The sequence below is a fragment of the Manis javanica genome, chromosome 13, assembly GCF_040802235.1.
Source record: "Manis javanica isolate MJ-LG chromosome 13, MJ_LKY, whole genome shotgun sequence".
Classification (NCBI taxonomy): domain Eukaryota; kingdom Metazoa; phylum Chordata; class Mammalia; order Pholidota; family Manidae; genus Manis; species Manis javanica.
Window position 1 is genome coordinate 87,277,593 of NC_133168.1, and position 27,981 is coordinate 87,305,573.

A 27,981-nucleotide genomic window follows, 5' to 3' on the forward strand; every position below is an offset into this window, starting at 1 on the left:
TGGGCCAGGCAGGGTGGGCGGGGCCAGCATGTCTTATTGGGCCCAGGGAGAGAAAAGCAAGGTTTGTATGCAGAGCCCACCTAGTGCACCTAATCAAGTTAGAGCGGTTGGTGACTGTAGCAGTCAGCAAGCGCCTCAACAGCTGCTATAACAAACATGCCCCTCAGCTCATGGATGAACATGATGGGTGGTTAATTCTCATTTGATGTAAGTGTCCTGGTCAAGAGACACCTCTCCCTTTGTGGCTCCACTCATCCGATGGCCTCAATCCCCTGCTGGATCCTCTGCAGATGAGAGAGAGCGTGGAGGGTCCCACACTAGGTTTCCACAGGCCAGATCTAAAGGAGCACCCAGCAGATCTCCCCCATCAGCCTGAGCTCAGTCATGTGACCACACCTCACAGCAGTAGAATCTGGAAAATAATACCTTTCTGTCTCCTTAGCCATGTACAGTTGCACAGGGTGTGCACTGCATAAGGGGACTGCCTTTGCTCAGGGGGCACCTTTTTTCAGCCCCCACAAAGTACCCTTTGGCTTGTAGTGGCCCTGCCAGAGTGCACAGAGAGGGTAGGCATGCAGATTGAGGTCAAATAGCAAATCAGCTTAGGAGTGGGGGCCCAGGGCCCAGAGTGCTGGTCACTCATTGCCTGTGCCCCCAGATTATGAGCTCCTCTCTGACCCCACACCTGGTGCCCTGGCGCCCCGTGATGGGCTGTGGAATGGTGCCCAGCTCTATGCCTGCCAGGACCCTACCATCTTTGAGGAGAGACACCTCAAGTACATCTCACAGCTGGGCAAGGTGAGGTGGGTGGGCCTGGATGGGCCTTGGTGGGTGGGGTTGCCCTTATGCATGTGAACAACAGCCTCACTCTCCCCCCAGGGCAACTTTGGTAGCGTGGAACTGTGCCGCTATGACCCACTGGGCGACAACACAGGCGCCCTGGTGGCCGTGAAGCAGCTGCAGCACAGTGGGCCAGACCAGCAGAGGGATTTCCAGCGCGAGATCCACATCCTCAAGGCTCTCCACAGTGACTTCATTGTCAAGTACCGCGGAGTCAGCTACGGCCCAGGTGAGGTCTGGGAACACCAGCAGGGCACCAGCGACGCCATCGCTTACCCAGAATCAGACTGGTCACAGGTTCGAATTCCAGCTCTAAACTTTAGCAGCTGGGCAACCTTGAGGAGGCGATTTAACCTCTCTGAGCGTCAAGAGCCACCTGAAAAATGGGTGTTTATGAGGTTTAAATGCATCAATGTGTATTGCAGGAAGTACTCAAGAGAGTAGCGACAAGCGTCATAGTTGCAGTTCCCATTTTATAGAGAGTAATGCTGAGGCCGGGAGGGACCCAAGATCGCACTCTGAACGGGAAGGAGGAATGGGAAAGGGGAGTAGACAAAATGGGCCCGTCGATGACCCCTTCCCGCCTTCCCCGCCTGCCCTAGGCCGCCAGAGCTTGCGGCTGGTCATGGAGTACCTGCCCTGCGGCTGTTTGCGAGACTTCCTGCAGCGGCACCGCGCGCGCCTGAACGCCGGCCGCCTGCTTCTCTACGCCTCCCAGATCTGCAAGGTGCGGGCGCCCTGGGCACCTGCGGGGACTGAGCCGGCCCTGCCCGGGCGGGGTCTGCGTGTAGGCGCTGGTTGAAGTTTGGGGGCCAGGTCAGGTTGGGGGCCGGGGGTTGAGTCCAGGTGGGGTGACGGGTAGGGTTAGGCTTAGGGTCTGGGCTGGGCTTAGGGGTTGGATTTTAGGTTAGGCTGGTTGCCCCTGCGGGCCCATCCTAGGGTCCCGCCCCATATCCATCCGCCCGCAGGGCATGGAGTACCTGGGCTCCCGTCGCTGCGTGCACCGCGACCTGGCAGCGCGTAACCTCCTGGTGGAGAGTGAGACGCACGTCAAAATCGCCGACTTCGGCCTCGCCAAGCTGCTGCCGCTGGACAAAGACTACTATGTGGTTCGAGAGCCGGGCCAGAGCCCCATCTTCTGGTGGGGAGCCCACCCTGCTCGGGCCCTCCGCACAGGCCTCGCCCCCTCCCCCACAGCCCCGGCCCCCCGCAGGGTTGTAGAATCCCTCACCCCACAATCAGGTAAACTGAGCCCCCGGAGACGGGAATGACCCCCCAGCCCCCACCTTCCGCCGTCCTTCGCCCAGGGCTGCCCCCGTTCCGTCCTGTGCCCCACCTCGCACCTCAAGACGGCCCTGTCCGCACCCCCCAGGTACGCCCCGGAGTCCCTCTCGGACAATATTTTCTCGCGCCAGTCGGATGTCTGGAGCTTCGGGGTCGTCCTGTACGAGCTCTTCACTTACGGCGACAAGAGCTGCAGCCCCTCCGCCGTGAGTCGGCGCCCCGGATCCCCAGCACCCTTCTCCCAACCCCTTCTTGGCCAATCCCGCTGCTTGTGCCTGCGTCCCGCGTTTGTTCAGCGTCACCTTATCACAGTGGGAGGACCTCTCTTCACTCTGGCGGACCATCCCCGCAGGCAGCCCCCTCCCCGCTCCAACACAGGGGCCCCTCCCCCACCACTGGCGCTCCCCGTGTCCCCAGGAGTTCCTGCGCATGATGGGCTGTGACCGAGACGTCCCTGCTCTCTGCCGCCTCCTGGAGCTGCTGGCTGAGGGCTTGAGACTGCCGGCGCCTCCTGCCTGCCCTGCTGAGGTGAGCGCTGGAGGGCCTGCCTCAGTTGCCCACTCTGCAAATAGGCCTGGGGTCTGGGGCCAGCCAGCTGGCCCCTCTGGGTCTCCACTGCACGGGGCAGGGGCACGAGGTTAAAGGGGATCCTGGCCTCCCCTTTGCTGCTCTCGCTGGCAAGTCACAAACATTCAGAGCCTCCAGTTTATCTGCAAAATAGGAATAACAGCGCCTTACAGAATAGGGAAGGGGATTAGACGAGTTAACAGTGGCCGTGTTCAGCTCAGAGCCCAGCACGCAGTCGGTTCCCAAGAAATGGTGGCAACGCTTTGCATTTATCATAACAACTTCTCTGGAAGTGTGTGACATGTGGTCGATCATTCACAAATTAATCCACTCAGGCCGCAGATGTTTTTTTTTTTATTAAGGTATGATTGATACATGCTCTTATGAAGGTTTCACATGAAAAAACAATGTGATTACTACATTTACCCATATTATCAAGTCCCCACCCATACCCCGATGCAGTCACTGTCCATCAGTGCAGCAAGTTGCCACAGATCCACTATGTGCCTTCTCTGTGCGACACTGTTCTCCCCGTGACCCCCCACACCATGTGTACTAAACATAATATCCCTCAGTCACCATCTCCCTCCCTCCTCACCTGCCCTCCCACACCCCTACCCTTCGGGAACCACTAGTTCCTTCTTGGAGGCTGTGAGTCAGCTGCCATTTTGTTCTTTCAGTTTTGCTTCCTTGTTATCCTCCACAAATGAGGGAAATCATTTGGTTCTTGTCTTTCCCTGCCTTGCTTATTTCACTGAGCATAATATCCTCCAGCTCCATCCATGTTGTTGCAAATGGTAGGATTTGTTTTCTTCTTATGGCTGAATAATATTCCATTGTGTATATGTACCACCTCTTCTTTATCCATTCATCTACTGATGGACACTTAGGTTGCTTCCATACCTTGGCTGTTGTAAAAAGTGACTGCAAATGTTTATTGAGAGCCAACTGTATGCCAGGCTCTTTGCTGGGGACCCAGCAGAAGACAATAGATACTATTTTGTCCTCCAGGTAACCAGCAGAAACTAACTAGAACATTTTGGTGGTGATCAGTGTCTGGAAAGAGATGTACAGAGGGAAATGATGGGAGTGGTCAGGGAGGGCTTCTTAGAGGGGGTAATGACTGAGTGAGAAGGAGGAGCCCATCCATGGGGCATGCTGAGAGAGGGCATGCTCAGCGGAGGGCAGGTGCAAAGGCCCTGAGATGGGAATGAGCTTGGTGCCTTTAAATAATGAGACGGGATGGATGTGGCTGCAGGGAACTAGAGAGGAGGTGATGGAGGGAGGGAGGCAGTGCAGGGGACGGGATTTTGCTCTAAGAGCAATAGGGAGCCATAGGAGGCTTTGGAGCAGGGGAGGCATGGAATCTAATTTATACTTTAAAACTGTGAATAAGAGTCATATCCACCCTACTGCTCACATGTGCCAACATGTCTCTTCCCATCCCCTCAGGTTCATGAGCTCATGAAGCTGTGCTGGGCCCCTAGCCCACAAGACCGGCCTCCATTTAGCACCCTGGGACCCCAGCTGGATGCACTGTGGAGTGGAAGCCAGGGGTAGCATCTGGAGGCTCAAGAATCATGCCTTCCCTTCTTGTCTGGAAGGAAAAACTTACTGTCCTTTTTATATCTCCTACACACAGACCTGTGGGTTCTGGTCTGCATGAATTGGCTGTGTGACCTTGGGCAGAGAACTGTACCTCTCTGGGCCTCCTGCTTCACAGAGACCCCTATGGGGCAAATGGCACTGCATTTTGGGAGGCACCCCTGGCTTGTGGAGCAGCAGCAGCTTGGTGGCCGTTGGAATCGTAAAGATTCAAGACTGACACTTCAGTGAGGCCCACTGAGCCCTGCCCCGCAGAACTGAGGGACCAGATTTCAGCCCCTCCCATCGTGCCCATCCTCTTAGGGCGTGGTCCTGAGTTTCCTGTCTCACCTCCAGTGGGGATGCTAAGTAGGTTTAAATATATGTATAATCTTGGGCTTCTATTCCTTATCCCTCTTTTGCTGGGGGAAGCCAAGGACTTAGAGCAGCTGCCCCGGTTGGAAATTCCCTTTTTGGGGAAGCCTGTGCAGCTGTTTGGGAATGAGCAAGGGACCAGGAGAGGCGGGGGTCTCAGGTCTCCCTAACTACCTGAGTGTCCCAGGACTTCAGTTTCACCCCCTGCACATGGGGGACCTTTCTGACCTGAGGGGAGGTCGTGCAATTACAGACACTGGAACATCGCAGGAGCTTTTCAGCAGCTGAGGGAAGGAAAGGCAGTTTTGGCAGAGGGAAAGATATGGCAAGAGCGAGGCTCAGAGTCCAGAGCTTAAGCGCCAGAGATGTTCTCCCACTTACGTGCCGTGTGACTGTGGGCAAGTCGGCTTCCCTCTCTGAGTGTCAGTTCCATCTCCTATGCAAGGAGCAGATTAATAGTGATGGGCCCTCAGTTGTGCAGAGTCGACTCCTACAGGCTTGTGAGAAGGTGTCTGATGCAGGTTAAGCCCTTCCCACTCACCTGCCTGCAAGTCTTTTCTGTCACTATTGTCTCCCAGGAAAACTCTCATTCATCTCTCAAAACCCTAGCTATCATCTCCCTGCAGGCTTCCCTGGTGTGCTTCCATCACTCACTGTACTTCTCTCTGACCCTAGGACTGGGGTGGTGTCTGTGTCCAGCTCTGTCTCCTCTGACCTGGAGGATCCTTGGTGGCTGGGCTGGGGTGGGCACAGAGGGGACTCTGGGACTATTCATTGAATGAATAAATGAGTTCAGTGGAAAAGATGGTTTGTTGCTAGACTTGTGCAATGGGGACTCTTGGGGGCTATGTGGGACTGGGGGATAGAGACCCTTAGGGGCCACAATGGAGGGAGGAGGGACAGAAGGGTGGGGCATTGGCAGGGGCCCTGGAGGACAGAAGCCCTCCCCCTAGCCCCAGCTGCTGGCCTTGGCTCCAGCCTGGGGAGCTGATTACAGACTTTTGCTGGGTGGAGGGAACAGGCTGCTCTGAGGGGGTCAAAGGGCAAGGTCAGGTTGGGAGGGCTAGGCTTTGGGGAGGGGTCCAACATCAGCAGGGGCCAAGCCAGTCCCCTGTGTGCAAATCAGGATGGCTGGAAAGATATGGAGAGTGACAGAAAGAGATGGAGAGAGAGGCAGGGAGAGACAAAGATCTCTGTGACTACTCTCTTAACCCAGGAAAAACCACCTGCTTTGGTGAAAAGGTGAGGGACCTGCTCTGGGCTCAAGAGAGATGGGGGTTTCAGCTTGCGCTCTCCCCTGCCTGGGTACAAATCTGCCCCTTTATTCTCGGCCCTCCAGCACCTGTGCAGCCCAAGGAGACCATGCTGAGGCTGGCGCAGAGCTGGCCACCACCACCAGTCACAGGGCCCAGCCTCCTGTGCCCTTGGGCAGGTGTAAGGTCCCCTCCCTGAGGTGGTCTCCTTGTATAGTAAGAGGGACAACAAGATTCTGAATGTCCCTGGCCTCCGGTGGCTGGATTACCCCCATCCATGGAATTATTAGTTCTCAGTTTACTGATTTCAACTCTTTAAAATCATTTTAAAAAACACTCTGCCAGCGCACCCCTTAGAGGGGTACATCCAAGCCCTGGCCCAAGGAGAAAGAGACCCCCCATTGTTTTGTACTGGTTCCAGCGTTGTGGCTGGATTGGTCTTTGTGGTTTTCATTGCCATTGCAAGATCCCCTTCAACAGCCATCAGGAAACTTTGGAAGAATTAAGGTTTATTTCTTATAGGACCTGGAAATTTACACGGAACAGCTGGGGCCACACAGCAAAGTTGCTGGGTAGAGAGCACCCCCACCCACCTGGCCTGCTTTTATCTGCGTCCAGAGTAGGGGCATGGGGTTTCCCTGGCTCACTCGTTTTTGGTGACTTTAAAACACAAAGAGTGGGAATTTAAAGCCATGGCCAAATGGTCAGTTACGGACATCGACCAAGATCTCTAAAACAAGGGAGCCTCAGGAAGCGGAGTGTGCCTAGCTCTTTAGCCCTACCCTGGGGTACGGATTGCCGCCTTTGAAGCGCATGCCTCTCATTTCAAAGCTAAAGGCAAGTCCTTGCACGACAAAAAAAGAGAAAACCCAACTGTCAGGGCTTACGTTACACTTGCCCTGACCCCGCCCTTGACCTTCTCTTGGAGCCGCCCTGAGGAATGCTCTGTCCCGCTTCCAAGGTCCCCAGCTGGGGCGGGTTGGACACCTATAAGTGGGGGTCTCCGCTGGGGCCAGGCGCCTTCCGCCGCCATGGACCCCCGCCCTCTCACCTGGGCACTGGTGCTGCTGGGTCCGGCCCTGGCGCCCGCGATTCGCCCCGTTATCGGCACCGCGGCCGCCCCGGAAGCTCCGGAGAAGCTGTGCGGCCACCACTTCGTGCGCGCGCTAGTGAGGGTGTGCGGAGGCCCGCGCTGGTCCCCTCAGAAGGGCCGGCCGGCTGCTGGCGGCGACCGTGAGTAGTCTTTGGGGTCTCCAGGCGGGGCAGGTGCACGCGGGCGCAGCTGGGCAGGTTTCCGGGGCAGGCCAGCGGCTTTGCACTCAGGTACCACCTGCGAGCCGCGCTGGTGTATGCAAATCCGCGGAGGTCGCGTCCCCTGCCATGCAGGTAGCAGTGCAAGACAAGGGAGATTTTGCAAGTTCATGGTCAGATCCTATCTTTCTTTGCAATTTCACTGTTTTGATCTTCATGATTTCTTGCGTTGATTTTGAGTTTTTCTAAGTTGCAATAAAATAGGATTGTTCTTGATTGTTGACTTTTCTGGTGCCCCTTAAATTGTGTGCCAGAGCCAGTGTTCACTCTCCTCACCCTATTCCTGACGCTAGTACAGAGTATATGAAACAGGTTTGCATGCACGTGTGTCACACGTGTCCTGCATGTGTGCATCTCTGTGACATGGGTGCAGATGGGTGTGCACATGCACAGATGGAGGGAGTAGAGGGGACTATGTGCCTGTGTGTGCTTACCCAGGGGTGTGCACGTCCATGGTGCCCACTGCCTGCACGGACATGCCCTTGTATGTGTCACATGTCAACCCTGCTGTCTTCTGTTCATCCATGGGATGTGTGGCACAGCTGGGGCCTTGAGTGTGGCGAGGGCAGAGAGTGCAAACATCTGGATGGGGAATTAAATCTGCTCTTGGGATACAGTAGGCAGTTCATAAGCATAATGCACCCTTAACATGCATGATCACAATGTGCACGCTTAGTGTGCACGATGAGTGTTTGGTGGCATCACTCAGCAGGAAGCAAGCTTGTGTGTGCACACAGTGTGTGTGCGGGGTCCTCAGGGGGCTTCTGTCCATGGGGGATTCTGCTCTGTCCCCAGGTGAGCTGTTGCTGTGGCTGGAAGACCGACATCTCCTTCACAGGCTGGCAGCTGATGGGGATCCTGAGCTGGTACTTGCCCCACAACCCCTACCCAAGGCCTCTGGCCATCGCCCCCACCGGCGGGCTGCTGTCACCACCCCTGCCCACCACTGTTGCCTCAGTGGGTGCACCCGGCAGGACCTGCTGGTGCTCTGTCCCCACTGAACCCTCCTGGGGCATGGCTTCATGGGAGCCTGAGGCCAGAAAGGTCTGGTCTGGTGAGCAGCCGAAGCCACACAGCACTGTAAAGCCCCACATCTGTGGGGACATTGTCGGTTACTTTCTGGGATGGGGTTCTCACCATCTTCTCCAGGCCACCTGTCTTCTGTGGGGCAACTTGGGGGAGAAACCAGTCCCCAGCTCTGGCTCGAAGGATCCTTGGTTTTATGGAGGTGCCAGACACTGAGGGTCAAATGTCCTCACCTCCAGGAGCCCCAGGTCCCACCGTCCCCACATTTGTGACGCCCCTCTTGTTGTCTCCCTGATAGTAAATAAATAAAACTCCTGCAGAATCCAAAGCAAGTTTTTGCATTTTCTCAAGGCACAAGCTTGGGCCAGCCCTCACATGGGCTTGTCCCCAGGCAACTTGCCAACACTTCCAGGACTTGATGACAATTCAAGAGTCATTACAATACAAAGCAAGGAAACAAAGGCCTAGGGAGATGGTCACTTTGCCAAGGTCAGACAGGGAGGGAATGGCCAGTTGCTGGACTTAGATCCAGGCATCTGTTGAGACCCATGGGATGCCTCAATGCCACTTCATGTCCACTTAACAGTGACACACACATGAATGTCTGAATGAGTCCCAGTGGACATTTACTGAGCCAGCCCTCACCATTCTTCTCCCTTGCATCCATTTTTCATCTTGAGATGGGGATTGTATGATATGACCTCCCTCATCAAAATGACCAAGCATTTGACTATGTGATCCAGTCACATGTGTTTGAATTTCCTAAGTCTGCTATAACAAATGACTACAAACAGAGAGGATTAAAGTAGTAGAACTTTGTTCACTCACAGTTCTAGAGGCCAGGGTCAGAAGTCAAGGTGTGGCAGGGCTGTTTCTTTTTGAAAGGCTCCGAAGAAGCATCTGTTCCATCCCTCTCTCTCGGCTTCTGATGGCTGCTGGCAATCCTTGGCATTCTTCGGCTTGTAGCTGATCACTGCGAGCTCTGCCACCACCTTCTCATCGCCTGGTTTTCCGTGTCTGTGCTCATTTTTCTCTCTCATGAAGAGACTTATTGGATTTGGAGCCTACCAAGATGAGCTCATTTTGATCCCGATTTTATGTCTGCAAAGACCATATTCTAAGGTTCCAGGTGGACGTACACTGTTCAGCCCATTACCACAGGAGAACAGGACTCCCTCCCAAGGGCGATGGGGAACCACAGAAGGTATGTGAACAGGGGCAGAATGAGGTCAGATCTACCTGTTAGAAACCTCTGCAGCCCCTGCCTGATCTAGACCTGCACCTCTTGCCTGGATGTTGCCTCAGCCTCCTCCTCCCTTCCCAAAAACTCCCATGGCAGCCACAGGGCTTTTAAAACTTAAAAATCAATCATGTAATTGCTTTGCTCCAAAGGAGCCATCACCCTCAAAATAACACTCTCTCCTCATCCAGCCCACAAGTTTCCATGTGGCCAGTGCTTGTGATCTCACGTTCCCTCTCTTTCCATGTTCTTTTTACTCACCCAGTCATGGCCTCTTTGCTGCAACTTAAATGCACCAGATCATCCCACCTCAGGGCCTTTGCACATGCTGTGCCTGCTGCCTGAAATGCCCTTCTCCCAGTTCTCCCCAAGGCCAGGTCCTCCTCCCTCAGCTCTGAGACCCTGACTTCCCATCTAATGTTCATCCCCGTCAATGTATCCAATTTCCTCATTTTAATCCCCCTGAAAGCCCTTACTGCTTCTGATAACTTCCTTTTTTATTACTCACAGGTTTGTATTCTCATTATAAGGTAGGTGTCTGCCAACTCTTCCCGTGGGAGTTGTACAGGACAAAACGTGCAGCACATAACAGGTGAGATGATAAATAAAAGGAGAGAAAGGAGGCAGGACAGAGGACCGAAGAGCCATGGTCCTAGTGGGAGGAGAGGAGAGGCTGGGTGGTGGCCAGGACAGGATTCAGAAGCCTTGCCGGAAGCAGGAGGCAAAGGCAGCCCCAGTGTCCCACACGGGAGCAGCCCTACCCTCTGCCAGTCCCTCTTGAGCCTGCCATCAAGCTGGCAGTGAGACTCGGTCTTGGGGGATGTTTGAGCTGAGGGTAATAGGGAGCCATGGAGGGTTTATGAGCAGGGGGCTGGGATGATGTCAAATCTGACTGATAGAAACCCCTGCAAGCCCCCCATCCCACATCATCCATGCCATTTATAATTGGTGTGAATTTTCTACTGGAAATGAGACTTTTATTGATGAAGAAATACTCATAAAGTTCTCAAATCCCTCCCCCTCTTGGCAGGTATGGTGGGAAGCCAAGGAAGCCAAGGAAACAGGCTTTATGTTGAGGCTTCAGGAATGTAGAGGAACCACAAGGTGCTTGGATACTTGGGATTGAAACAGTGATGTAGCAATGTATTCTCGCCCACCCCACCGGGACTCAGGGACTCAGTGGTATGGAACAGCTTGTTAATCATAGTCACGGAAGCCCATTAGTTTATAATACGGTATCCAGGCAACCTTTACAGAAATAGATTAAAATATAACTAGCATCCTGAATACACCTGTAGTGACCTAATAGCTCCCACTGCAACAGTTTCTGGGTGCTGACTCCCCCCTTAGCTTTGAAGTAAATGTATGAAAGGCATGGCAAGGTTGTACTCTGGGGCTCAGACCTTTGGAGAGCACTATCCTCTGAGCCCACCAATGTGAAATACACCCGCCTTCCAAGACCTCCGAGTGCCGCTTGGTTCCATCAGTGATCCCGTCCAGGTTTTCCGTAACATTATGAATTAATGTAGACTGATCTGAGTTGAAAACTGTAAATCACTGAAAAAAAAAAACAATCTCCAGGTTTTCACCAAACATTTTATTCTCTGAGGACCCACCTGCCAGTCCTCCCTCTGTGGAAGTCCTCCCCACCACCACTACAATGCCCGCGAAAGTGCCAAGTCCCAGACACCTGTCTGAGGCTGCCAGGGTTGGTGGGCACAGTTCGCTTGGATCTCCCCAACCCAAAAGACACACTGGGGTGGGGGCCAGCCCTAAGTCCCGGGGGCTCAGGGCCACCCAAGGACCTGAATCTTCCTCTCCTCTGGGGTCTGGGTCGGTGTGTGTTCTGGCCTTGAGCCCTGTGAGGACCCCTCTGACCCCAGGGCTGTTCTGTGGATTCTTGGGAAACAGCGGTGTGGGGGCAGGGTCCTGCCACGGACCCCAGGAACTCTGAGCTCCCATAGCCTGAGACAGACCGCTTCCAGTTGGAGTGCTTGACAACCAAAAGCAGCAGTGGGGGTGCTCCCATTCATAGTCTCCTGGCTCCTCCCACCATCTGAGGGGGTCTGAGATCTGGGGATGGGGGTCGAGAACGGAACCCCTCTTTGCCCTGGAAGAATGCTTCTTGCTTCAACTGTGTGTGGACCCAGGAGCTCCCAGTTGGCCTTGAACTCCACAGGCCAGAGCTCACCCACCATGAAAGCACTGCCTGTTCACTGCCAGGGAGAGGCTGGCCACTGTCTGGGGGTCCAGCCCATAATCAAGACCGGAGATAGGGATAGGGAGGAACCTTGACTCAAATGGCAGCGGGAAGCCTAGAGGTGCTTCTGCCATTTAGCTGCCATGGAAAGAGATGGTCCCTTAGCAGAGAGTCCAGGAAGATGATGGGACATGAGTTCAAGTACCAGGTGGGTTCTGAGGGGTGTGTATGAGTTCACCTGCCAAACTAGTCACTCATCAAACCCTCCGTGGCACTCCCCTCTGCCCAGCCCACTTAGGACAAGGTCTCGGCTTTCCAGGAGGAAGATACAGGCCCTTCCTAGGGAGATGGAGACAGGAGCCTAGAGGCTGGGGACCCTGACACAACCTCAGTACATCTGTGTCTGCTTGCCACAGATGAGCCTGGGCTTGTTCAGTGCGTCCCACATGAGCAGCATCTCATATGGCAAGAAGCGGTGCACTAGCAGCAGCTCCCGGTAGAAGCAGGGGTCAAAGGTGGATAGGTGTGGTGAGGGGGCCCAAATACCCGCCGTACGGATCCCACTGTGTGAGGCAGGCCTCAGGCCTTCCTGCTTCAGGCACATGCCCAGGAAGACATCATCGATGGGGAAGAGGTCCAGGGTGTGGGCGGCCCGGCGGAGGGCAGCCGCCGTGAAGCGGGACAGCAGGAAGCCACCACCCCCGCAATAGGGTGGGTAGTGCTTCTGCTGTGTCACCACCTCCGGCACATAGTACTTGCTCCAGGGAACCCTGATGGGGCCCACATTGAGGATCAGCTGCCCCACAAAGAGGTGGTGGTCAGGGTTGTGGCCCTGCAGGTAGGACACCATGTTGTCTGTGTGTGCAAAGACGTCATCATCCCCATTGAGCACAAAGCTGGCATTGGTGCACCGAGTCTCCTGCCACTGTAGAAAGAGCACCTGCAGGAGGGGAGGACAGGGTGCATGGGCTGGAGGGCTGGGGCAAGCAGCCTTGGGTCCCTGTTGGTTGTCCCAGCCTAGCAAGCCAGGGCAAGGGTGTGTCCCCAGGCCACCTTGCATTTCAGCCCCCACCCTACCCACTGTAGGGTGACGTCAACAACCAACTACTCCTCTCTGTGCCTCAGTTTCCAACTTTCCAGACAGGCCTCGTCATAGGACCTGTCTCTAGGAGTGCTGGGGATCCACAGGCAATGCTCTGTACAGCACAAGGACATGCTTGAAAATTGTCACAACAGTTACATTTATTGCTATTCCTTCTGAGTCTGCCTGGCCGAGCACTGCTGTTAAATAAATACTCGTATTGATTGTTATTTATCTACCATCCCTACCAGACTCTGGGCTCTCCCTGGGGAGGCCGTGTCTCTCCTACCTATGCCATCTCTCCCCAGCACCCAGTGTGGGGTCAGTACTTCACAGGTGCTAGATTCCTGTCTGTCAAGTTGTTGTCTATCACATGCTTTTTTTGCATTTTGCATTAAGAACACGGCATGTTGAGAGGTTCTGGTCCTCTACCCACCTTGGCTTCAGGTTCCTCCCTAATAACTTTTGCTGCATGCCGGATGCCTTGAATCTCTCATGCAACCTTAGGAGGGCTGGGTGGTCTTCACCTCCATTACAGATGAGGCTTTCCAGAGCAAGTGCCTTGAGCAAGGTCACACAACAGAGAACTAGAGACGTGAGGTCTTGAACCCAGACCTGTGCCTACCTACTACAAGCAGGACCTGCCCCGGGCCCCGTCAACTTGTGTCTCTACTGTTTGCTCTACCCCTGCCAACCTGGGTGGGACCCTGGGGCCACGCCACCAATTCCTCATCTGCACCTGAGCAGGATTCTATTTCCCATGGGTTCTTGACCATCAAAAAGATCTTTATTAAGCACCTACTGCATAGAGCTGGGCCTCATGGGGAGATAAGACCAGAATAAACAAGATGTGTTCTGTGTGGTGTCCCAGGCCCACCTCCTGCCAGGGTTATTTGAGCACCTGGCACCGCTCCAGGTGCCTTATAAACATCACCTCATGTAATCCTCCGAAAAGGCCTCAGAGGTGGATGGGTTCAATTAATATCCCATTTTCCTGAAGGGGAAACTGAGGCACAGAGAGGTAAATGATCTTCAAGGGCAAACAGAAAGTAAGAAACAGAGCCTGGAATTGAATTCAGGTCATCAGGCTCTGGAAGCCCCTTTTTTTTGTCTCCTCCAGAGGAACACTTCAGACCATGAGGACAGTGGAGGGGGTGTTGATAGGAACCCCCATTCCCTGGGTCCCTCAGACACCGGTGGTGGCAATCTGGGCAGGAAGGATAGGTGGCCCTAGATCAGGTGAGCCCCAGCCATCCCACCTGCTTGAGGGTGAGGTTGAAGAAGGAATCGTGGAAATCCCACTGCAGGATGTCCCCGTGCCTCTGCGCCTCTATCTCCAGCAGCCGGTTGACTTTGCGGGCCTCCAGCGGGTCAGGGGCCGTGCCCACCAGGAAAAGACGGCGCAGCGGGAAGCCCTGAACCTGGCGCTCGTGGCCCCACGTGCGTCGCACCACCTCCCGGCGCTCGTAATTGCTGGGTGAGGACTTAATCACCAGCAGCAGGAAGACCGGCTGCGTGCACTTGTCCAGGGGCGCATCCTGCAGCAGCTGGAAGTCACGACAGTGTCTGTAGAGCAGGAAGTTGCGCACATGCCCCGGCTGACCCATGAAGTTCGGCAGGGTGGCCACAGAGGTGTTGGCCTGGCAGGGGGCGGCTTGGGGGCTGGAGGGCGGAGAGTCCCAGGTCAGAGCCATAGGGGTGCCCAGTGACTCCTTCAGTCCTGGGCTGGTGGGGGGTGACACGTGCAGATGGAAGAGAAGCAAGATTAAGGTGCCCAGGGCTGCAGCCAGGCCCACCTCTGTCCGCAGGGACCAGAAGCACCTCATCTCGGTCAGCTGGGATTTGAGATTGGTCTTAAGAGACCCCTGCAGAGAAAACACTTATCACCTGGGTGGGCTAAGCACTCTCCATGAGCTGCTGTGGACCCCAACACCTGGCGCAGGGGTAGAGCTGCTCCGAGCTCACTCTCACCTCTTCCTCTCCCTTCCGCTGCACCTTCTCCAGCATCCCAACCTCTGCTGCCTCTTTTTTTTTTTAACAGAGAAAATGGGGGCATGAAGATTCCAAGGTGAGGCCCCCAGAGTCACTGTGCCCAGAATCCACCCCACCCGCCCCATCCAACCTGGCCCTCCTCATGTCCTTGCCTCGGAGATAGCCCAGAAGCCTCCCTGACAGAGGCAGAGAAGCCCCTTTAATCAGCTGGGAGCTGCTGGAGTCCTTCCTGCTTCCCTTTTTATTTGTCCTCTCAGGAAGCTCTGAGCTCCTGGGATTCTGATACAACCACCCAGTCTTCTTGGGCCATGTCCTGAGCATGGCCCCTGGCTTTTCACAGACCCCTCAGAACTAGCATGTCTCAAGCAAAGCTATCTTCCTTGGCAAACTCCTAGTCCTCCTTCAGAACTCATCCAAAATGATCCATTCTCTGGGAAGCCCTCTTTGACCCTTCAGAAAGAGTCCTGCGTCCCTGTTTGGCACCTCTAGCCCTGTCTTTCCCTCCGGGCAAGTCCTGATCCCAGGGTAGAATTTGTGTCTGGCTTTGTCTTCCCAAAACTGGGGGCTTCTTAAAAGTCCTAACATTGCCCAGCATGAGGCAGACACATGGGGGAAGCAAGGAGTGTTTGAATGAATGAATTTATGAATAAAAGTAAATTCATTATGGGTCTCTCTGGCAAACTCTTATTCATCCTTCAAAACCCCAGCTCTAATGTCCCCTCCTGCTAGAAGTTCTCCCTCCCCATATCCAGGCAGAGCCCTTGGTCTCTCTTTCTGATTCCTTTCCCAGGATACCCTGGACTCTGTTAATGTCCGTTTGACTGGAAAGGTGATGTCTGCACTGTTTTCCAGCCCTAAATTTGAGGATTTATTTTTCAGTGAAGCATGAAATTGCTGAATTAGACTCAGGGCAGGACTCACCCATTCTGCACTTATTGGCTCAACCCAGAGAGGTGCAGGCTTTGGAGCCCAACTCCTGGATTTAAATCCTGACTCCATCACTGCCTGGCTGCGTGCCCTCCATACCCTGGGCCATGGTTTCCTCCGTTATAAAGAGGGCATCTGAGCAACCCCCCAACTCCCAGGCATGAAGGGAACTGCCAGCACTTTGTGAGCATTCAACAATCATTTGTTGAATGAATATATGAACCCCAGCACTTACCTCAGGCTGCCTCAGGATGTCCGTGCTGGTCTGGGGTCTCCTCGTTCTCCCTTCTGGCACCTGGAACAGTGTAGGGGAGTCAGTGGGTTCTGGCAGGTCCCTCCAGTATCAAGGGGCCCCACCCAGCTATTGCCTGGGAACAAGGAAAGAGTGACTTCCGTTTCCATCTAGAACTGCAAATCAGTGCTGGAGCTTGGGACAGGGCCACCCTGTGGGGTCTGTGAGGCCATTTCCCCGACATGTCATCTCTGTCTCTGCACACCACCTGGCCCAGGCGCCTCCAGCCAGAGTCTCCCAGAAACTGGGCTCAGATCTCACCCCACAAGTTCTATTGCGTGACCTTGAGAAAGAAGCTGATGTTGGGGATGAGGGGTGGGGGAATTCACCCTATGTAAGGGTGTTGTAGGGGATTTTAGCCTCAAACACCGGACACAGTTCTGCCTCAGGACCTCTGCATAGGCTGTTCCCTCAGCCTGTCATGCTCTTCCATAGATTTGCCGCAGTTCCCTCCCGTCCTTCTTTCTTGTCTTTGCTCAATTATTCCCTTTTTAGGGGGTGTGCTCAGGGCACATAGTCTCACTGGCAGCCCTGATCCCCCAAACACTGCTCTACTTTCTCCCACAGCACTTTTCACCATCTAAAATACACACAACAAAACATTTTAAATGTATAGTTTCTTGTCTCTCTCCCCCCACCAGAACAGAAGCTCCATGTACCCTGTCTTCCTCCCCATTTTCCCCCAGACTGCTGAACTGTGCTTGGGGCAAAGTAGGAGAAGGTGCTCAAAAAACGTGTTAAATGATGAATGAATGCATGAACACCGGGTTACCACAACATCTGAAAAAAATATTGACTCTCAGAATGGATTTATATGTTTATTCATTCAAGCCAATATTTACTGTGTTTCTCCTCTGTACCAAGCACCTCCTTTGGCTGTAGACACAATGTCGAGTAGGCATGAGGTACTGAAAAGTCTCTGCTACTATGGAACCCGCACTCTCAAGGGGGACAAACGCCAAATAAAAACCTCAGTGAAATGTACGAGGTGACAAAAGCCACAGGAGGAAATGGGGTCTGGTGGCGGGACTGGATTTTGAGGTCTAGAGGACATTGAAGCTGGAAGGTGAATGACACAGAGGAGCCAGCATAGCTGAGGTCTGGTGGGCAGGCCCAGGGGAAGAAACAGCAGGGGCAAAGGCCCTGTGGTGGGAATGAGCTGGTGGACCCCGAGCAGCTACAGGACCCTGAGGGTGGCACACAACCTGCCTTGTTGCTGTGCCATCCCCAGCTTGGCGGCTGCCAGCCATGAGGGTTTGGCTTTCTGGAGGGCAGGTCTGGGAGGCCCAAAATGGCTAATACTCTTCAGATAAGACTATGATCTGAGAAAAGCGAGGCAAGGATGAACTGAATCTTAGAAAGACATATTCCCTGAGCTAAAGAGAGGGCCAAATCCAGGGTGGAAGACAAGAAATAAATGCTCTTGGGCAAACTGGCACTCCCTGAGCTCCAAGGCTGGAAAAAATCCTCATGAGCTTCAATAGAAAGATCACATCACCAAACAGGAAATCAGACTGGAGACGCCACAGTATGCAGGAGACCCACAGAGGCTGGAAGACAACCAGTGTCTGGGAACCAAATCCTGGGCAAGAGATGTTCTCATTAAGGCCGGGTGAAAATGTATAGGGTGATTCACCTGTGCCCCATCCATGTTTAGAGTCTAACTCAGGGGTTCTCAATCTGGGGTGATTCTGCCCCCAGGGCACAGTTGGCAATGTCTGGAGACATTTTTGCTGTCATGATCTGGGCAGTGTGGAGGTGTGGGACTGCTAATGGCATCGAGTGGGTGGAAGACAGGCATGTCGCTTAAATTCACACCCTACAGGGCACGGGAAGGCACTAAGAGGGGGCCACAAATGGCACAGAGGATGACCCAGCCCCAAATGTCAACATGATCGAGGTTGAGGGATCCTGACCTAAACCAACACGGAAACTGGAACAGAGACCTCAAAGAGGGCAAAGTCAGGAGAGAATGACAAGGGGAACAAAGAAGGTTTAATATAGAGGTTTAATAGATTGATCATGGGGCGTACTGACAAGATTGTTGTATTTATTACACATTTGTTAATATTTACTACACATGGGCCAAGGACCAGTTCCCCAAGAACGTGTTTTCAAAGTTCCAAACAAGGGCTCCTGTACAAAGGACGGTAACCTCAGCAAATACGAATATTTACAATTCAGCCAAACCTGGGCAATGGAAAGAGGAAAGGCATGGGAAGAGATAAAAGCAATTAAATAGCTCTCATGACTGGGATCAGGGTGTCAGGGCAAAATAGGACCTCTTGGGCTGGCCATTTGATTTTAATTAAGTGAATGCCTATTCTTTTCTTAGCATTTTTCTTTGTTTATTTGTAAGAACGCTTTGCAGATGAAACACTTGCCCTTTGTTGGCTATCTGCATTCCCAACTCTTTCTCCCCAGATCCATGGGGGGGATCCACCCTCCAAGGCTCCATGAAGTTCCTGATTGGGGTCTGACAGCTCAAATCAGGGGTGGGGGAGGGAAGCTCACCTCCTCTGTTCCCTATACTGGACCCCCATTAATGCATCCAAGCCCCCTTTCCCTTTTCTGTCTACTAAGGACCCTGCTGACTCATGGCCCCTTAAAACCGCAAACAGGAAATACTGCCATCCTTACAACATCCCACACTAGAAGGAGGAAGAGGAACCTTCAGGCCTCCCTTTCAGCAAGGCAGAGAGGGCTGAGGATTCACTGGTCCAGTAAACCCTGTCTGGGTGCTTCTGTGGGCTCCACCCCAAGCAGTTGCCAACCTGTCCTGGTGGGTCTTTCTCTCTAAAGGGACTGGGACCCCACACCTGCTGTGGGAGATGCTGGGCCTTCAGGGCTTGGCTGTGCCAGGGAGGGGATACCTCTTGACATTACTTCCTCTAAGCAACAGAGCAGCAACTCTGGGTGAGGCTGGGTGCTTGACGAGAAGCTCCTCTCAGGCCTGGGTTCAACTCCCTGACCCCAACCCAAGATCCTGCTGTCCCTTCTCTCCAGTTCTCACCGTTCAATGCAATGATTAGATTTGCTGAAGCCCAAACAGCTGCTCACTTTGAAGTCCGTGGGTCTGAGTAACTCTAGGGGAGTCACCACCCCCATTTCATAGATGGGGAAGTGGAGTCCAAGGTGGTCCAGTGGGTGCCCCTGCATTACCCCAGAAACCCCTGCTGTCTTCAGGTCCTTCCACCCTGAAAGGGTCTCAGCAATTTTCATCCCAAGTATACATAAGAAAACCATTCATTCATTCAACAAATAGGTTCTGGGGAACAGGAGAGCCTCAACCCTGGGCCTGGCCTTGCCTCCAAGAAGCCCCTAGTCTGGGGGAGACAAATTTCGACACCTGTGGAAATGGGGCTGGGAGAGAAGGGACCAGGACATTGCAGCTGAGGCTCTGGAGAATGCATAGGAGTTCACCAAGGGGCATTCAGGTGGAGGAAAGAACAAACACGAGAGCATGGTGCGGGAAAGAAAACAAGCATCATCAAGGAATTACGGGTAATGTGTTTCGTTGAAAAGCAGAATCTGGAGAACAGGAGGATTTCTGAGGATAGGGGATGAGGGCAGACTGTGAATGCCAGGCTGAGAAGTGGGGCTGCACCTGGGAACGAGGAGCCCCACAGGGTGTGGCGGCCAGGAGCTGAGAGGTCAGACTCAGTGCGGAACGGCCCCTTCTGCCCCGAGGTGACCTTGGCCAGTCCCTTCATCCTTGGGATCTGTTCCATCACCAGACACTGGAGCGCTGAGACACCACCCCCAGCCCCAGCCCCCAGCACACAATGGGGTCACTTACAATTGTGTATCAAAGGGCCTGCCTGGCTGGGTTGGGACGACCTCAGTGACCTTGGCTTACCATCCTGGTTCTTTGGTTCCTCTCAAACCCCCATTTACAGGTGACACTGAGGCTCAGTGTAAATCAAGATTGGAACCCAGGATCCCAAGGGGTAGAGTTTGTCCACCCCATCCCTGTATTGATTTGGAGTTGCTGGGAGATTCCCTGCTTGGACCCCAGAGCCTTCCAGAACCTGTCACAGGGAGCCATGTGCTAAACAGCTGTCGATAGAGAACCTGGGACCCAAGTAGGCCAACAGTCTGCTGCTGGGCCACGCCAGGGGCAGACTGGTGTGTGCTTCTGTGAATGTGCATGAGAGCAATCCTTTCACCTATTGCATCGACCCATGGGCCGCAGAGTATTTACTGAACACCTACTGTATGCAGGGTGCTAGGGAGGCAGCCGTGACCAAGCCAGCCCCTCCCTTATGATAGTAATACATGAAGAAGTGATTAGTTTGGTTGCAACTGGGATAAAGGCTGTTGAAGAAGGGGGGCACACAGTGTAGGTGGATGGACCTGACCAGACTGAGGAGCTCCTGAAGGATGATGGGGATCACCTGGGGCAGAGTCCTGGAGAGCCCTAGGCAGAGGGCACAGCAAGTGCAAAGGCCCTGAGGTGAACACAGGTTTAGGGTGTTGATGGGAGAGGGAGGAGGCCAGCTGTGGCTGGGGCAGGGGGAGGGGAGGTTGCTGACATGGTCAGGGTGGTGTGTGTGAGGGGGGTTTCCAGACCATGAAGAATTTCTTATGTTACATGTGAAGAGTAATGGGGAACCATGAAGGGTGGGTGGGCAGGGCAGGGACAAGATCGATTCATGTTTTTAAGAAGTCCCCTGCAGCTGCTCAAGGGAAAAAGAATCAGGGCAGGAGTGGAGGCAGGGCAGCAAGCAGGCAGAAGAATTTGGGGGTATGGCAGGGGCTGGCAGACGGAGTACAAAGAAGTGGGTGGGCTCAGGAAATATGATGAAGAGAGTTAAAGCCTGGCTGTGGAGATAGAAAAGAGAGGACCAGGGACAACAGAATGTGAGAAGCCTGTGAGCCTTTCACAAGGGGACATTATGGGGCAGTGGGTGACCCGGGTATGATGTCCGGTGACAGTCTTTGGGACATGTTGGCATGTAAACCAGGAAGGCCCAATAGCTCTATGATGGATGGCCACATCCGTGTACTGCTTGCACATGGCAGGGCTTCCTGGGTGCCCCTCCCTGCAAAATGGGACATAGTGCCACTGTGGAAAGAGTCACCATCAGTGACATCTGGACTGATTCTCAGGGACCTTTGCCCAGCCCCCCCCCACCAGACCAACCAGTCCTTCTTGGGACTGTTTGCCCTCCACGCACTGGTGGGATTTCACCATGACCCAGAGCCTGCTTCCTCCAGCGCACGCAGAAAAGACAGTTTTCTTTGGCCAAGACCCAAGTGCCTTCCCCTGGGGTGTGGCTGCCTGGTGCGGGACTTTGACTCAGCTCCCATTTTCCCTGCCCCTGACAACCTCTGCCCATCTGCTCCAGCCTCAACAACTTCCTCACTGCTCCTTGCAGCTCTACCACAGGACCTTTGCACCTGCCCTTCCCGCCACCTGGGATCCCTGCTCCTTGGCCTGGTTCTTTTTAGTCTTCAGACTCAGCCCAATGTCACCTCCTTAGAGGGACCCCAACTGGCCCGCTCTTCTCCTCAAAACTCACCACCATTGCACACGGGAAATCCACTCACTTCTTTCCTGTCCATCTCTCCAGCTAGGCTGGAGCCCCAGAGATGGGGTGGGGCTGTATCCTAAGTGACTGGTGTTTGCTGCACAAGGGGAAAACGCTAACGAAGACCCACACACTGGCCATTTCCTCCTGCCTCACTTCAGCCCAAGCCCTCTGCAGGCAACAGCGGCCACCATCCCCTGCCTGGGGTCCTGTGGCCTTGGAGGATGTGGGCCATTCAGTCACAACAAATCAACAAGCGCCTGCTTGGAGCCCAGGAGACAGAACCAAGAGACACTGAATATTTCCAACTCCAAATATTCCTAATGTTCTAAAGAGCCAAATATCCACAGCCCTGAAATATTCACGATGCTTTAAAGAGCAAGCATCAAATGTCTGCGGAGGAACTGAATATTAATGACCTAATTATACAGTAGGTATTCAGTATTTATAAGATACAAAATAATTGGAAGGCAGCAATTAATAATTGCAAGGGACATTCATGATGCAAGAGTGAATATTATCACAACGAATATGAATGAGCCATTAGTGAGCCCTGAGCTGCCAATACACAAGTCCCGGAATATTCATAATTCACTGCATATACACGGCACTAAATATTAATGGTTTATTGAACATTCATGAAACACTAGATGTACAGGAGGGGCTGATCACTCAGCAGAATTAATTTGGGGCCCCTATTAGAGATAGAAATCCGGCTCCACATCTTCTGCCTATATCCTCAGGTGGCAGCCAATGCCTGGCAAAGCCCAGCACATGTGGCTCCGGGCACCTCTGTCCTTGCTGTCCCCTGGAAGGCTGGGAAGGCAGAGGGGCTGAGACACGAAGGGGCATGAGAACGTCATGCAGCCCAGGTGGCAAGGCCCCACCTGCTGACCCCTCAGGTGTCCTCTCAGGTGACCCCTCAGGGCCGAGACCTGCCCCCCAGGTTGCCCTGCACCACGGGGGACCTACCTGTCACTGAGGTGATGGCCTTCAGCACATCAAGGTGGTTCTCCACAGGATGCTCCCACTTGCCAGATAAGGAAACTGAGGCCGGGAATGGGTGAGTCCTGGATCCTTCTCAGGCCAGTCAGACACACCCATCGACGCCCCTCCCTACTCCAGATCCAGCGACCCACGGACCTGGGTGCCCACCACTGGCCTAGTCGCCAGGGCTCAGTTTCAGAATCAGGAAAGTGAGGGCTCAGTTGCCTTTTGCCCAGCCGCTGAGGGACCAAGAGCTGATGCCCTTGAAGCACCCACGGTGGCCCTCAGAAAGGACATCGTGACCTGGCTACCAAGCATCCTTGGACCCCGGGCAGGGAGCCAGGCCCCACTGGGCCTCTGCATTTTCATCTGCAAAGCTAGATGGTGTCAGCTGCCAACTCATGATTCCCCTCTGGCACGTGCTGACCGTCAGTACTGTGGACTCGATTCCTTCCACACAACCCTCAGCTGGGATTTGCCTGGGGTCATGGAACATTCTGGAGCCGCCAAAAGGCACGGTGAGAGGTTTGGGGGACAGGAGAACCCCCCATTTGTGTGCATAACAGTGTGAGTCCTGGGAAGGCTCGAGGACCAAGCAGTGGCCTTTCCTCCAAAGCACACACACACACAGAGCAACAGCGACAACACGAAAGCAGCAGCAGCGGCCACTCCAGCTCGCACACTTGTGGCTGCTCTGAGCAAGCACCAAGCACCTAGTGTGGGTCACACCCCAGTCTAGGGATGGGCACACAGCCAAGATGACCAGGAGAAAGCCCTGTGTTCATGGAGCTGAATTACTAGCAGAGGACACGGAAGTGCTGAACAAGACTATTTTACAGAGAAGAGAAAGTTCCAGGCTTAAAGAGACACAGGGTGCAAGTTGGGGTCCTGGCTCCTGAGAGTATGATTCCCTGAGTTGGGAATATTCTCGCTGAGCCTTCTGGGGAAGGGGGTAGTTTCCAGTTCTCTGGACGGCGAGGTGGGCACAGAGAGGGTGCCCACCTACCAGAGGTCACACAGCCAATGGAGACTGAGGAGGGTTGCTGGAATTTGAACCCTGACCTGCTGGCCTTCAAGGTGATCCCTCCCAGGTTCATACCAGCTTGGCCTTCCAGTAATGATGGGCTGGTCTCTTTTAACAAAAAGCATGAGTTGCTTGGTAAACAGAAAAAAAGCAGCAGCAGCCCAGGGGAGATAATTCCTTAGAAAGGCTCGTATGGCCAGCCTCTGCTTTAGTAACAGCATGCGTGCGGGTGGATTTTGTGCAAACATACACCCAACATCACTGAACCCCTGGCTGTGGCAGAAGGGGTAAGGGTACCGTGACATACACCTTTAAACCCTAGAATTTTCTGTTTCAAGACTCCAGGGCGTGTCACGGTTGATTCACTCACTGACCTGTCCCTCCCCTACCTCTGCCCAGGGTACCTGGAACAGGTCCAGGAAAGAATCCGAGGCTGGACAGAGGTCCTGGATTAAACACCAGCCCTGCCCCAGCTGAGCCCCAGGAGCATCCCAGGCCCTTTCCCATGATCCAGGGCTGATGGGGACTTAGGTGTCACGGGCCCCTCCTTTGGGGGCCTCCTGGAAGACCCCCACACCTTCAGGCTGGTCGGGGTCTTACTCCTGGCCTTGTACTTAGGGTCTGGCAGTCTTCACAACATTATTTCTGTCATGATAAATGATAAATGTCACTAATGAGAGCACAATGAACCTCATAATCAGGATTAGAGTTAACATGCCTTATCTGCACATGGTCTTTTCCACCATCTACTCGTTGACACTCCATACCTACATTGGGAGGTGGGGCACTGTGAGCCTCATTTTTATGGATAGGGAAACTGAGGAACAGTTTGAGGTCAAGGAACTCATTCAAGGAAGGCCAAGTGTGAGCCCAGTCCCTTCCTTTAACCACGGCCTGGTGCAACTTCCTTTAGTTTGTTAGTAGTGAGCTCCCCATCATGGAGGGCAATCAAATCCAGGTCAGGCTCCCATCAAGAGAAGGGACCACAGTGGGCATCCTCCCTGCCTCACAGGGGAGGGGGAGCAAGTCACTAGCCCACACTTAGGCCTCAGACACTAGTGCAGGAAGAGAAGTTGCCCAGTGACACATGACCTCGACCAGGGTCCCTGGGCCTAGCCAGCTTGTCTCAATCCCCTGGGCTCTGGCCCAGAGCATAGAAATTCAAAGGTCCCTTCTTGGTCCCTCACACTCAGAGTACGTGGCAGAAATCACCACCAGCTGGGGATGAGGGAGAGTAGATGGACGGGTGTCCAGGCTGGGCTGGGCTGGGCAAACAATCTGCTCACCTAGGCCAGGTGGGGGCCCAGCTGACTGACACACCTGTTTTCCGGCCTCCTCAGCTCTGCCTGGCATGGTGGCTGCCTCAGGAACCGACAGGGGCAGCTGGGGGGATGCTGTGGTCCCAAATCCAGGCAGTTCCCCTTGAGCCCTGAATCCCAGATGTGGACAACAGGAGACCCTGGCCAGAGGTAGGGGAAGGCCTCAGTTTCCCCATCTGAAAGTGGCCATGAAAAAAAGAAATCTGACCCAGAGAGAAAGTTGATTGGAACCTGAAAAGGTGGTTAAGGATCTAAAAATAATAGCGATATAGTTACGGTGATGGCTGACATTCCATGGACACCCACTGGGTGGCTAGAGCACTTATGGACCCATTTCAGCATACCACGAGTCCTATTTGACACACAGGGAAACTGAGGTTCAGAGACCTAAAGTCACTTCCAAGAGATTCCCTAGTGGCCAGAAGTGCTCCTGGTCCTGAAAGCTTACGCAGGCTGAGCACCTCAGGCATCCTCTTCGAAGGTGGATCATTGTCTTACCTCGCAGAGGGGATACTGAGGCATGTCCAGAGACCAGGGGCATCCTGCCCAAGCCACACAACCGGGCTGAGCAGGGAGCGGCCTGCACCCCAGGGAGGTCGGCTGAGTTCCCCAGACTGGAACTTGGCCCTGCTTCTGGCGGGCATGCGGGTCAGCAGTAGCTGCCTCAAGACGCAGTAGTAACTCAACTCAGGAAACTCGGAGCTGTTCCAGCCCAGGCCCTGCCAATCAGTGCGCTAACAACCTCAGCAAGAGTGATATTACCGGCCGAGCGCACAGAAAGCCCTCCATTGCCGGGTTCTGAGCCAGCCCTCTCCTGGGAGGAGGGGGGAAGGAGGGACTGGGGTCCAGGGTGGTCTTACTGTGTCCATTTGCTGCAGTGAAGGCATGCCCGAGCCCCAGCCAGCCTTGGAAACACTGACTACTATTATTGAGGATGGGCGGGAGCGATGGGTTTATATAGATTTGGACCTCCAGACATCTTCAGGGTAAATGCCCCTCTACTGAAGCCCCGATTCCTCCCTGCTCACCTACACGGGGCTCCGACAGATCCTCAGGGGCCCCCAACACTCACCGCAGGGTACACTCCGGCCTCCGACCCCCTCTCCGGGCTCCTCCCGACTGGCGGCAGAGGAAGTTTCACCTGGGCGCCCGCCCCCGCCCCTGCCGGCCACCTCCCGCGCTGTCCTAGCAGCTGCATCTGGTTTCCAGGTGGGGCAGGCGGTCGAAGTCCCACCCCCCCCAACACACCCCGGCCGCGCTGGCCCCTCCCTTCTTCCCTTCTCCGCCCCCATCACTTCCCCTTTCTGGGCGGCTCCTGGTAACACTGTCCTGCTCTAGCCTCTCCTGCCCCTCTGGGGCCCCAACCCCACCTGAGTCGGTCCAGAGCTAGGCAGTGAGCTCCCCGCGGTTGGAGGTATGCAAGTATAGCCTTCCCAGCCCTTGGCACAGAGCAACCCCGCACAGGGCTGGTCAAACATGTGTTGCATGGACAAGTGATTTAAAGGGGTAGAGGGCAGGGAGTCAGGTGGCACCTGCAGGGGCTGGAAGATTCCCGAACCCTTAAACCGGTCCTGAGCCCACAGAAGTCCGTATGCTGACGGCTGGCATGCAGGAAGTGGCAGGATGAATCAGAAGATTCTTGGGGTGGGGTATTGGTGAAAATTTGAACCCCCTTGTGCTGACCTTTAGTAGTTTCTAGCCTTGACACATTGGAGTAGGGAAGCTCTGGGATGGGAGAGATGCAGGTCCACAGGGGTGAGCCAGGCAGCCATTTGAGTCACCCCTACCCAGCTTCCTCTGGCATTCCTGTCTCTTCCAGGGGAGGAAACTGGTTATACCTCAGTTTCCCTGCCTGTAAAATGGAGGAGCTAAGTCTTGACTCCTTGAGTGGGGAGAGGTTTAGGTCACAAGGGCATGATCTACACTGCCAGTAGGAAGGGTGATTACATCAAATGTCACTGCATCAAATGAGGATGCTTTGGGACTGCAGTGGCTCTGGCATGCACACTTTGGCTTCAAAAAACGCTTGGATTTTGGAGTCCATCGGGGACATTTCTCCCTCTTGTGGGGCATCAACAACCTAACTTCTTTTTCCCTGCCCATTCTATGGGTTTCCAGAGTTCATAGGCCCCTTTAAGGAGGGGGATTCAACCTTCTGAATGACTTCCTGCCAGTGGCCCTGCCCTTTCCTTCCACACTGAGAAACTGGCCCCTTCCTGCTTGTGGTCCTGGAAACTTGCTCTGGGCCCTAATCTGAAGTTAGATTAGGACTGGGAGCAAATTGAGCATTGGAGGCAACGGGGCTTGGCACATGGAGCTCTCCTTACCACGGGAACCCGAGGCCTGCCAGGTCAGAAGTTCGAGGCATGGAGATCCACACACGCACCCTCCGGAGTGGCTCCAAAATCTTCCAGGTGGATTCTGGTTCTGGAACGCTCATGTTCAAACGGGGACAAGACTTATTGTATGACCCAGCAATTCCACTGCTACCTATCTACCCAACAGAATCGAAAATAGATGTTCAGACAAATCCTGTATGCGTATGTTCACAGCGGCGCTATTCACCGTAGCCAAAGAGTGGAACAAAATATGGTGTACATGTACAATGGAATATTACCCAGTCACGAAAATGAATGAAGCCCTGACGCATGCCACAGAATTGATGAACCTTGAAAGTATGTTGAGTGAAAGAAGCCAGACACATAAAAAAGGCCACCTGTTGTATGATTCCATGTATATGAAACGCCCAGAACAGGCACATCCATAGAGACAGAAGCAGATCAGTGGGTGCCGGGGGCTGGGGGAGGAGAGGGGTGGTGTGTGACTGCTCATGGGCATGGGATTTCCTTTTCAGGGTGATGGGAATGTTCTGGAACTAGACAGAGTGGTGGTTGTCCAACATTGTAAGTGTGCTACATGCCACTGAGCTGTTCACTTTAAATGTTCCTCTGTGATGTGAATTTCACCCATGAGGCCACTCATCAAATGCGGGTACCTCTGGCAAGTGGTTCCTAATTGCTTTGTGCCCCAGACGAGGCTTTGGGGCCTCCCAGGCACAGGAGACGAGAGCATCATAAACCCCCAAGTGACACCCTGCCTGTCCAGGGATGGCCAGTTACATGGGTGTCCCACCCTTCCTCCTGGG

The 27,981-nt window shown here is 54.0% G+C and overlaps 3 protein-coding genes across 7 annotated transcripts in view; 2 read left to right on the forward strand and 1 right to left on the reverse strand.

Annotated features, from left to right (window-relative positions):
- JAK3 (Janus kinase 3) overlaps window positions 1-5,455 on the forward strand; it is a 29,628-nt gene extending 24,173 nt beyond the window's left edge. For 3 of the 5 annotated variants that reach the window (XM_037005316.2, XM_037005315.2, XM_037005317.2), the window contains 7 exons: window positions 659-798; window positions 880-1,069; window positions 1,443-1,567; window positions 1,809-1,981; window positions 2,213-2,330; window positions 2,542-2,652; window positions 4,144-5,455. In XM_037005316.2, the coding sequence (XP_036861211.1) occupies window positions 659-798; window positions 880-1,069; window positions 1,443-1,567; window positions 1,809-1,981; window positions 2,213-2,330; window positions 2,542-2,652; window positions 4,144-4,251 (965 nt within the window). In that variant the 3' untranslated portion in view covers window positions 4,252-5,455. Of the gene's footprint in view, window positions 1-658; window positions 799-879; window positions 1,070-1,442; window positions 1,568-1,808; window positions 2,083-2,212; window positions 2,331-2,541; window positions 2,653-4,143 lie in introns of all 5 variants that reach the window. The other 2 variants (XR_012124428.1, XR_005057828.2) reach the window with 2 other exon arrangements.
- Window positions 5,456-6,449: 994 nt separating this feature from the next.
- On the forward strand, window positions 6,450-8,360 carry INSL3 (insulin like 3). Its single transcript, XM_017646415.3, has 2 exons — window positions 6,450-7,136; window positions 8,010-8,360. The coding sequence occupies exons 1-2, from the start codon at window positions 6,935-6,937 to the stop codon at window positions 8,213-8,215; spliced, it is 408 nt and encodes a 135-aa protein (XP_017501904.1). The 5' UTR covers window positions 6,450-6,934; the 3' UTR covers window positions 8,216-8,360.
- Window positions 8,361-11,073: 2,713 nt separating this feature from the next.
- On the reverse strand, window positions 11,074-26,046 carry B3GNT3 (UDP-GlcNAc:betaGal beta-1,3-N-acetylglucosaminyltransferase 3). The gene is made up of 4 exons (XM_017646426.3): window positions 25,909-26,046; window positions 15,916-15,975; window positions 14,021-14,626; window positions 11,074-12,620 (listed from the first exon to the last, which is right to left on the reverse strand). The coding sequence occupies exons 1-4, from the start codon at window positions 26,032-26,034 to the stop codon at window positions 12,069-12,071; spliced, it is 1,344 nt and encodes a 447-aa protein (XP_017501915.2). The 5' UTR covers window positions 26,035-26,046; the 3' UTR covers window positions 11,074-12,068.
- Window positions 26,047-27,981: the final 1,935 nt, after the last annotated feature.